Source organism: Lacerta agilis, chromosome Z, assembly GCF_009819535.1.
Source record: "Lacerta agilis isolate rLacAgi1 chromosome Z, rLacAgi1.pri, whole genome shotgun sequence".
Lineage (NCBI taxonomy): Eukaryota > Metazoa > Chordata > Lepidosauria > Squamata > Lacertidae > Lacerta > Lacerta agilis.
In genome coordinates, this window is record NC_046331.1 from 5,293,765 (window position 1) to 5,304,792 (window position 11,028).

At 44.9% G+C, this 11,028-nt stretch overlaps 1 protein-coding gene across 1 annotated transcript; it reads right to left on the reverse strand.

Annotated features, from left to right (window-relative positions):
- Window positions 1-861: 861 nt before the first annotated feature.
- Window positions 862-10,396, reverse strand: TLR4 (toll like receptor 4). Its single transcript, XM_033138065.1, has 3 exons — window positions 10,145-10,396; window positions 7,990-8,156; window positions 862-3,104 (listed from the first exon to the last, which is right to left on the reverse strand). Exons 1-3 carry the CDS (start codon window positions 10,298-10,300, stop codon window positions 887-889), a joined length of 2,541 nt encoding a protein of 846 aa, XP_032993956.1. The 5' UTR covers window positions 10,301-10,396; the 3' UTR covers window positions 862-886.
- Window positions 10,397-11,028: the final 632 nt, after the last annotated feature.

Genomic DNA, 11,028 nt, shown 5'->3' on the forward strand with positions numbered 1-11,028 from the left:
TCCATGCTAGAAACAGGGAGCCATTCCCCACCACACGCACACATACTATGGATTATGGGGAGGGTGCTGAGCCATGGAGGATAAGTGCCCACTGGACCAGTGGGGGAGAAAGCAGCCCTAGATAAAGCCAGTGCAAATGACAAGCAGAGCCATCTAATTCTAATTTTGTCCACATCCTCCTCCCTGCTGAGTTCTACAAGTGGGATAACACAGAAACTGAGGAGGAGGAAGCTGGCATGCAGTGCTACCCCCTGGACAGGTTGTAAACCAGGAAGCAGGCAGTTGGGGTCAAGTTGAGGGCTCACTGAGGTTGGTGGGGCCATGCTCCATTTGCCCAAATGGACACTGAAAACTTATAAATGGCATCCCCAAAGGCAAAGGAATGGGGAGGGAAAGAAACATAGATTCAACACAGTCAAGGAATAGAGACTACCCCCCAGTAAATAAGGACATTTGTAGTGCATCACATTGCTTCCCAGATGGAAATGCTTGAAGGCTCAATAAAGTAACCCTTCACAACATTTGTTCTCAAACATTGCCTTCCCTTGGTGCAGGGAGGGCCCTACAATGAGGCAGAGTGAGGCCAAGGGACAGAGAGTGGATGGAGCTGGGAGTGGCCTGCCTTGTACACTTTATGTTTACTTGCTGCCCTCAACTGCAGTGGAAGTCACTGTCCTTTCACCAGTATTGGAGTACAATTCCACTACCTATCCAGTTGCTTTCTGCATATGCCTTGGTGGAGGGTACCATCTTTTCCTTAGCCTCAGCCAACAAAGCGTCGGCTCTGACTTGGTGGCTGGCTCACAGCATCAGAAAAATTGACACATGGCCCTAGCCTGCTAACATTAATCTACCAACATTAGTTTCAGTTCTTCCCTGTCCATGTTTAGCCATCAAGCAAGGCTGACCGCAGCTGTCTCAGGAATACATGCCGGTTCAACTCAGAGTCCTTCCACACCAAATAGGTGTTCCTCCGCAAGTAGCGGAACAACCCCAACTTCCGCTGCAGAACTGCTTTGTCCGTCCCATCCAAGACAATCCAGATCATACTGGCTTTGCTGTCCAGCAGCTGCCAAGATTGAGCTACCTCGAGCTCAAAGTTACACCATCGGCTCTCCAGGAAGTGACTAGAGACAACAGTGATTACTTTCCGGCTGCTCTGGAAGCCTTGTTTGATAATGTTGGTGATGACAGGCACTCCAGGGATGAAATCGCGATAGAAGAAGCAGAGGTGGAAGCTAGGCACTCCCATTTCTAGAGTTTCCTCCAGCTCCCGTCTCACCCACTCCTGGTCTTTGCTGGAGTAAATTACAAAGGCATCGTAGATGCTGTCCTCCTCATCAGAGCGACGGCGTCCACCAAGCAACACTGCCAAATAATACAGGTGAAAATAGTACTTATAAACCAGAATCAAAGATAAAACTAGAACCACAGAAATGGTTATTGAGATGGCCAATGTGGCTGTACTGACACGGCAAGAAGCTAGGTCAAAATTCATCAGACAGACATCTCTTAAGTGCTTGGGGCTGTGGCAGATCATGTTTTCAGCATGCCGGAGGAGGTTCCTGTTCTCTTTGGCCCACTGCAAGAAATGCAAGTTCTCACAGGAGCAATCAAAAAGATTCTGAGAGAGGTCCAGATTCTTCAGGCTGCTGGGCAAATTCTGAAGGTCCTTCTCTGTTAAAACAGACAACTGGTTGCTATGGAAATCCAGGATAGTGAGGGCTTGGAGGTGGACATAGGCCTCTGGATGGAGGCCCAGGAGCTTGTTATGACTGATGTTCAGTTCGCGGAGCTCATGGAGATTGGCTAGGCTATTAAGGGAGAGATATTGCAGTCGACAATTGGAAATGTCCAAGATTTGCAGACTGCTGAGGTTCTTTAAGGTGTGAACCAACTTATTGTTTTCAAAGGTGTTGCCAGCCATTTTCAGCACTTGCAGACTTTTCAACCCACAAAATGTACAGTCTGACTGAATATTTGTGTGGGTGTAGGAAATATCAAGGTAGATGAGATTTGGAAGGCACAGAAAAACAGGGAGCTCTCCTGCCCCATTGAGTGTGGTGTGTTGTAAATCCATCATTTTCAGTTTGGGGAGGCCATAGCACTCAGGCTGTAAACCGATTCTAACATTGAAGCTAAGATTCAAATACTTCAAATTTGGAACCCCTTTTCTAAGGCAGAGCCAGCAAAGGTCAGCAGTAAGCTCATTCTCACTGAGATCCAGGGTCTCGAGCTTCTGCATTCCCTGAAAGTCCTCCTCAAATTCAACAAGCTGTTTGGTGTGGGTGATGTGGAGTGATCTTAGCTCCTTCAAGGAAGACAACCTCACTGAAGGCACCTGCCTAAATCTGCTGTCCTTGAATTCAAGATGGCGTATGCTTGAGTTTTCTGGAAAATTTGACACATCTTTTATGTAGGTATCTACCAGTCGTATGGTGGAGAAGTTGTTCAAGCAAAGAGAGAGGTCATCTGTATTATCAACATCCCCCTTAATGCAGATGAGAGTTATCTCCTGCAAGCGCATATGACATAGGGCATCCAAGATACCTTTACTGAAAGTCTGCAGCTTCTTAATGTTCCTATATTCTCCTAACACTAAACTGTTGGCATGTAAGCCAGTCAGATTCTGGAGGCTGGCTTGCATAATGGTGCTACTCTCAAAACAGCCTCTCAGAGATAGTTTCTGAAGGTGAAGTCCTGCAATGGCATTCACCTCAATATGCTTTATGTTATTCTTAGATAGCACAAGTGTGAGGTTCTGGCTTGACAATGCATCCAAATCTCCTACCGAAATGGAAGATATCTTGTTTGCTTGGAGGCTCAAAAACTTTAGAAATAGTAGGCGGGAAAAATATTCAGGAAGCTTCAATGAATCAATGTAGTTGTTTCCCAGATTCAGTTCTTGGAGTGATGTCAGTTGTCCGATGGGCAGGTTGTCCAGGGAGTATAGTTCAGTTTGTACAGCTACCAGTCTTTGCAAGGATGTCAAATCATGAAAAGCTCTTGCACCCAGGAAATGGAGAGGATTGGCAGTCAGGATCAAGACAGAAAGGTTACAGAGACCAACAAAAGCATTGTCTTCGATATTCTGGATGTTGCATCTATTGTTGGGGGAAAAGAAGAGAATCTGAAAACAGGGGGCTGCTCATGGGCTCCATGCAACCTCTTTAAGCTCATGGGCACATTTGGAAATATTGAGGCTGTCATTCCCTCTGGTTCCATCTCTTACCCTTCCACAAACAGAGAAATTGTGTATGTGTGTGTGTACTCTCTCTCTCTCTCTCTCTCTCTCTCTCTCTCTCTCTCCCCACTATTCCAAAGTATCTGGGTAAAAGTCAGATCCTTTAGAATTAATCTGAACCTTGAAAAACTCTTAGAGCTGAAAGAGGAACTGGGAAATTATGTCACTCTTCCAAATTCATGTATTTGTACTTTTCAAGGGAGATAAGGGTAATCCCTGTCACTACTCATGACCAAGGAGGCCGTGACTGGAGGTGGGGGGTGTAAAATATTCTGCATCAACAGAAGTATAATGTCCAGATCAGCTGGCATCATAGTCCCACTCTATTCTGCCTTGGTCATAACAAGCTGGAGTTCTGTGTCCAGTTCTGGGCACCACAGTTTGAGAAGGATGTTGACAAGCTGGAACATGAGAACAACCAAGATGATCAAGGGTCTGGAAACCAAGCCTTATGAAGGAGAAGTTTGAGAGGACATATATCTCAACTATCTAAAGAGCTGTCCCAAGGAAGATGGAGCAAGCTTGTTTCCTCCTGCTCTGAAGGGTAGGACATGAAACAATGGATTCAAGTTACAAGAATGGAGATTCCTATTAAACATCCGGAAGAACTTTATGACAATAAGAGCTATTTGACAGTGGGACAGTATTCCTCAGGAGGTTATGGACTCTCCTTCCATGGAGTATTTTAAGCAGAGGTTGGATAGCTATCTCTCAGGGATGCTTTAGTTGAGATTCCTGCACTGCAGGGTGTTGATCTTGATGACCCTTGGGATCCCTACCAGGTCTACAATTCTATGATTCCCAGGTGCCAGGGGAAGATCTCAAAGTTGCTGTTGTGCCTACAGGTGCCACACTGGTGACCCCTTAGTCAAACACACATGCACATGTGTATACTGCTATGGTACTGTGGGCAAAGGATGACCTCCCACTTTCACAGTCTCATCCACAGGCTTTTAAAAAATGAGAGTATCATTTGGCAATCTTCTCTATGTCAAAGTGGGAGTTAAAATATTTGAAATTGGGGGGGGGGCATTATTTACCATAAATTTTGGAGCAGAGGTTTCTGTCTTAAACTTTTGTCTCTTTTCAAATAATTAATTAATTACTTAATATTTCAACATAAATCTAAGTGGTTTACCACAGCAGTGAAATGAACCCATACAAGAAAGGCAATAAAAAATACACTCTAAATCAAATACAATACTAATAATAATTCCAAATTTTAAGGAAAAAATGAATAATTTGAACAAAATATATACCTATATACTTGAGTATAAGCCTAGTTTTTCAGCACATTTTTTGTGCTGAAAAAGCTGCCCTCGGCTTATACTTGAGTGAGGCGGGTGGTGGGGGCGGCGAGAAAGAAGCCCTTTCTCTCCGCTTGTGCTGCCACCTGCTCTCCCCAGTCAACCATTCCTTAAGAAGCGTACAAGAACAGCGGTTCTTTACTCTCCTCAGGCAGCTTGTTCCATTCCTGAACTGCTCGCATAAATGCAAACTTGCCAAAGGAGGAAGAGGAAGGAGCAGCCCAAAGGGCTGCTTTCGGGCTGCTCGTTCCTCCTCCTCCTCCACAGCGGCAAAGGTGAACCGGCTTATACTCGAGTCAATAAGCTTTCCCAGGTTTTTGTGGGAAAATTAGGTGCCTCGGTTTATATTCGGGTCGGCTTATATTCGGGTATATACGGTAAATAAAACAGCAAATCATAGAGAAATCAAAATCCATCAAGATGACATCACAATGCACCATAATGACAGTACATATAACAATATGAAAATATCAAATGTAAGTATTAGCCCAAATAACTACATACTGTATAATATTGAAGTCACCAAAATCATTCACATATACATTCTCTTTACACAAACCTAAACACACAACACCCACATAAACAATTGTGCAACAAGGGCTGCAGCTTCATTAACTATGAAACCCCAAACCTGGGATCCCCTTTAAAACTGGTGCCAAAGTTTTTCAGTCATTTTGTAGCATCTTGCAGCAAAAACCCCATATTCTGCAACACCCCACAAACACAGAAATTGATACATCAACCCAGGGTTCATAGTTAATACAAAAGGGGGGGGGAACCAATTCCCTGCAAACTGATGCCAAAGTTTTGCAAGAGATTTGCAGCAAAACACCTGTGTTTTGCAATGCTCCACAAATGAAGAAATAGACTCTCAAACCTGGGGGTCACAGGGTCACCCAAAAACCCAACGTTGTCTGATTCTCTCCAAACTGGTGCCAAAATTTGACAAAAGTTTTGCAGAAAGCACATCAAGGAAAACGTGAAGCTCACATTACAAATTGATGCTAAAGCTGTGCTATTGTTTTGCAGCCTTATTGTACCAAAAAAACCAACCCACATTTTTTACACCCCAAAAGTGGTTACTGCCCTTCTCAGTGTAATGTGGGACCATACTAGATTAATACCCCCCTTCCCCTTTATTTTTCAATGCATGTTTCAGACTGGTGCACAACTACTAAACAGCAAGGCAACTAACTGTCTGGTAAGTTCACATTATGGGAAATACACCCAGTTTATTATTGTATTGCAAGTTTATAAATTTAAAACACACATTTGTAAATGATGCCCCAAAGAGCCCATCAGGATTGCCTTCTGCATAGTCAAACATAGGATTTCATTTTAACATGTCAGGACAAACTTGGCGCCAGTTTGGAGTAAATCGGATGGCTTTAGGGTTTTGGGTAATGTTATGTACTGAGTTGAATAGGATCCAAAATGCAGCAGTCTGATTGGTCCTAGAACAATAGGATTGAGATTGCAGCAGTCTGACTGGTCCCAGAACAATAGGATTGAGATTGCAGCAGTCTGATTGGTCCCAGAACAATAGGATTGAGATTGCAGCAGTCTGATTGGTCCGCAGGAGCCACCCAATCCAGCTCCAGGTGGAAGTGAATCCGCACTCTGATTGGCATACAGGAGTATCCCGGAATTAGCCAATCACGTGGGGCCCATTGTGTAAATAGTGTATATAAAGCAAACATTTTGGGGAAACTGCATTCCTCACTTCTATGAGCTGAATAAAGAGCATGAAATTCACACTTGACTCCGAGTATATTTCAGGTAACCTTGTGACCACCGGGTTTGAGGGTCTATTGCTCCATTTGTGGGGCTCTGCAAAACATGTGGTTTTCACTTCAAAATGTTGTCAAAATTTGGTGCCAGTTTGGAGTGATCCCTGGACCCCCAGGTTTGAGGGTCTATTGCTCCATTTGTGGGGCGCTGCAAAACACAGGGTTTTCACCAGTTTGGAGTGAATTGGACAACATTGGGGTTTGGGGTGTTAACTATGAATCCTGGTTATATGTATCAATTACTCTGTTTGTGGGGTATTGCAAAATGCGCAGTTTTCACTGCAAAATGACTGCAAAACTTTGGCACTAGTTTCAAGGGGATCCCAGATTTGGGGGTTTGTACTTAATGAAGCTGCGGGCAGCCCCTCATGGGTTGCACCATATGTAAGTGACCCCAAAGGAGTGACATCGTGTTTCTGGTCTTTATGTTCAGGAAATGGACCACTGTTACACCTCCAGCCAGCTCTGCTGCAGCTATAGAGCTTCACATACAGATGAGGACTATTGGAAACTGGAGGGGCACCACATTTTATAGATGAAAGCAGGGCAGCTACAGGCAATGGCCAGTTTAGATAAGGTAAAGGGACCACTGACCATTAGGTCCAGTCAAGGAGGACTCTGGAGTTGCGGCGCTCATCTCGCTTTATTGGCCGAGGGAGCCGGCGTACAGCTTCCGGGTCATGTGGCCAGCATGACAAAGCCGCTTCTGGTGAACCAGAGCAGCACACGGAAACACCATTTACCTTCCCGCTGGAGCGCTACCTATTTATCTACTTGCACTTTGATGTGCTTTCGAAATGCTAGGTTGGCAGGAGCAGGGACCAAGCAACGGGAGCGCACCCTGTTGTGGGGATTCGAACCGCTGACCTTCTGATCTGCAAGCCCTAGCCCTGTGGTTTATTATTTAATAAATCATGAATAATAAATTTATTATTATTATTATTATTATTATTTGGCCCCACTAACTGATCTTGAACTTTAAAATCCTAAATGGCTTGGACCCAGTATAACTCAGAACATATACCAACTCAAACCATTGGTCCAGACCAGGGATTGGTGGGTCCATGGCCTTCTACATGTAGTTGGACTCCAACTCCCATCAATCCCAGCCATCATGGCCAATAATCAAAGATGATGTAAGACATAGCCCAACAGTATCTGGCACTCTTGAAGTTTCACATCCTTTCATTTGAACAGGGTGTGTGTTTTTCTGACCGAGGGCCATATTCCTTTCCCGGCAACCTTTAAGTGGTGGATTAAGTGGTGGATGCAGAAGTGGGGAGAGCAAAAGAATGTAATTTTTACCTTCTGCACAGTAGGCCAGTTTCTATACATTCACCTGCCTCTTGCCTCCATCCAAGCAAGCAAGAAGCATTATCAAAGCTTAAGCACACATTGCAGCTATACAAAAAACTTGTGGAGGATGGAAAGCAGGGTCAGTGGCATGGGGAGAGTCCAAAGAACCATACAGACATGCCTGGAGACCCCCAACCCAGTAGTTTTACGTAGCAGATGCTGTAATGTTTGCACCAACTGTTACATTTGCACCAGCTTAGCATCTGTTGTCGTTGGCTCTCAATGGAGCAAATCAACATGACATGAAGCCAATTGGGCCAGTGGTCTCAGCAATAAAAATACACTACTTTACCTAGTGAGGTCCAGAAACTCCAGTGCGAAGAGTGGTGAGAAATAATTTGAGGTCAGGATTTCCAGTGGGTTGAAGCTTAGATCCAGGCTCTGGGCGGAATTTGGAATATCAGGTGGAATAACACTGAGGTTCAGCTCCATGCACTTGTAAGTGATACCTGGCATCACCTGAAACAAGAACAGGTCGTTTCTATAAAGCTGTGTTTATAAAGATGCTACAGATGATGAGGAAGACGTGCCATTGTTAGGAATGACCAAGCATCAATCTGCACAACAGCGGTCAGTGGGACAAGACTTAATTTACCTTCCATCACAGCCATCACAATGACTTAACCAGGAGGGAGAGTGGGAAGGGCAAGGCAGTAAAGCACTGGGGCAGAAGGAGTGCCAGATAAGCTCCGCCCCTTGTTAAAGGCTACAAACACATCATAAATTTAAACACATTTAAAGCACATGACTTCCTCTGGAAAATTCTGGGAAATATAGTTTAGCCTTCACAGAGCTACAATTCCCACCACCCTTAACAAACTAGTGTTCTGCAGTGGAAGTCATGTGCTTTACATCAGGCATGCTGAGCTGCGCCCCACATGGGGGAGCTGTCATGTATGCATAATGTCACATGCACAAGACAATGCCCCCCATCAGGCTACACCTGCCAGGACGTGTGGGTGCCTGCCAGGATGCTCTGGTGATTGTGTGTGTGTGTGTGTGTGTGTGTGTGTGTGTGTGTGTGGAGGGCATAAATCACCCTCCACACCCACCCAATGCTCACCCAAGGGTGAAAGGGGATGGCATCCCCCTCAATATGGAGGGGAGTGCCCCCTGCCTCTAATATTGAAGGGGATGAAGCCCCATACCCGGCCAGGTGCGCAGCCTGGGAGTCATTTTGGACTCACAGCTGTCCATGGAGGCGCAGGTTAATTTTGTATCCAGGGCGGCTGTCTACCAGCTCCATCTGGTACGCAGGCTGAGACCCTACCTACCCACAGACTGTCTCGCCAGAGTGGTGCATGCTCTGGTTATCTCCCACTTGGACTACTGTAATGCGCTCTACGTGGGGCTACCTTTGAAGGTGAAACTGCAATTAATCCAGAATGCGGCAGCTAGACTGGTGACTGGGAGTGGCCGCCGGGACCACATAACACCAGTCCTGAGAGATCTACATTGGCTCCCAATACATTTCCGAGCACAATTCAAAGTGTTGGTGCTGACCTTTAAAGCCCTAAACGGCCTCGGTCCTGTATACCTGAAGGAGTGTCTCCACCCCCATCGTTCAGCCCGGACACTGAGATCCAGCGCCGAGGGACTTTGGGGGTTCCCTCACTGCGAGAAACAAAGCTACAGGGAACCAGGCAGAGGGCCTTCTCGGTAGCGGCACCCATCCTGTGGAACGCCCTCCCATCAGAGGTCAAAGAGATAAGCAACTACTTGACATTCAGAAAATAACTGAAGGCAGCCCTGTTTAGGGAAGTTTTTTATCTGTGACATTTTAATGTATTTTAATATTTGTTGGAAGCCACCCAGAGTGGCTTGGGGGACCTAGCTGGATGGGCGGGGTACAAATAAAATTATTATTATTATTATTATTATTATTATTATTATTATTATTATTAATATCATCAGCAAGAAGAGAGAAAAGGCTCCAGAGGAAGGCTCAGTGGCAAAATATCTGCTTTGCATTCATGGAATTGTAGAAATACAGAGTTAGAAAGAACTCAAAAGGGTCAACTAGTCCAACCCCCCAAGCAATGCAGAAAGTTCTAAATTCAATCCCTGGCATCTCCAGGTAGGACTGGGCAAGATTCCTCCCCTGAAATCCCTGAGACCTCCTGCCAGTCAATGTGGAATTTACTGAGTTAGATTGATCAGAGTGGTCTGAGTCAGTACAAGCCAGCTTCCTACACCCCTATTTCACAGAGGCAAACCAGTACATTATGCCTTTGTGCATGCACACCCCAAGTCATGGTGCCTAGAGTATCTAAGTGCAGCTGTGTTGTTCCAACAGCTGAGGCTGAAAATCCTACAAGTGCTTATCTCTCCTCTAATCACAGTAAGAACACTAGGACAACTGACATTAAAAACCAGCTGCTTCACCCTGCCTAATGGCTGGCACTGTCCAGAGGAAACATCAGCTCATATTTCAAAAGCACACCTACCTCCAAGCATGGGTTGAGGCTTCTGATTATCATCTGGGACTGGAAAAACACAGCCAAAGAGAATGTGATGATCAGTGAAGGGCAGAGGAAACCATTCCTGGGCATCTTCCAGTGGAAAGAACGAAACACAAAGTCTGAAGAGGGAAAAAACAACATTAACAAAAGGAGAGTTGCATCGCCACACGAGGCCTAGTAAGAGCCATGAAGGGTGGAGAGAGCTGCGTCTAGAGAGACGCACTGGAAGGAAGTGAAATTGAAAACAGAACAGCTCAGTGGTGTTATCTTAGGCAGGGTTTCTTGCTGGTAAATGAAGTTAGGAAGGCATGATAACCACAGAATGCCAAGAGGAAGTTGCGTTTTACCATGTGATTTCCCCTTAGCCGACTCGACAGTGGGTTAAGCTACACATTCTATGGAGTTCTGTCATTATGTCCTCCACAGTTGTAGGCAGGGCTTCTGAATACCAGTTGCCGGAAGTCACAGGAAAGGAGTGCGCTCTTGTGTTCAAATGCTATTTGCCCACAGGCTTGTCCTCTGTCAGAAATGGATGCTGGACTAGATCACTCGTGGCCCTGATCCAGCAGTTCTTATGTTCTTTCTTTATGTGATGTACTTCTTCCTTCCCTTCCTTTTGATGTATTCTTTAATAAATTTATGTGATGTATTATTTAACAATATTACATTTTTAATTCCACATAATTACAAACATACATGAACAAGCATGCAACATACAATACATCATATTATTCAAATATATCATGTGATTTGTAGATCGCTTCTCAAGGGATTTACAAGACAATAAAACCTCTACAGGAGAAGTGTGTGTGTGTATGTGTGTACACACATACACACACATATATATAACACATTTGTATATATGAGAT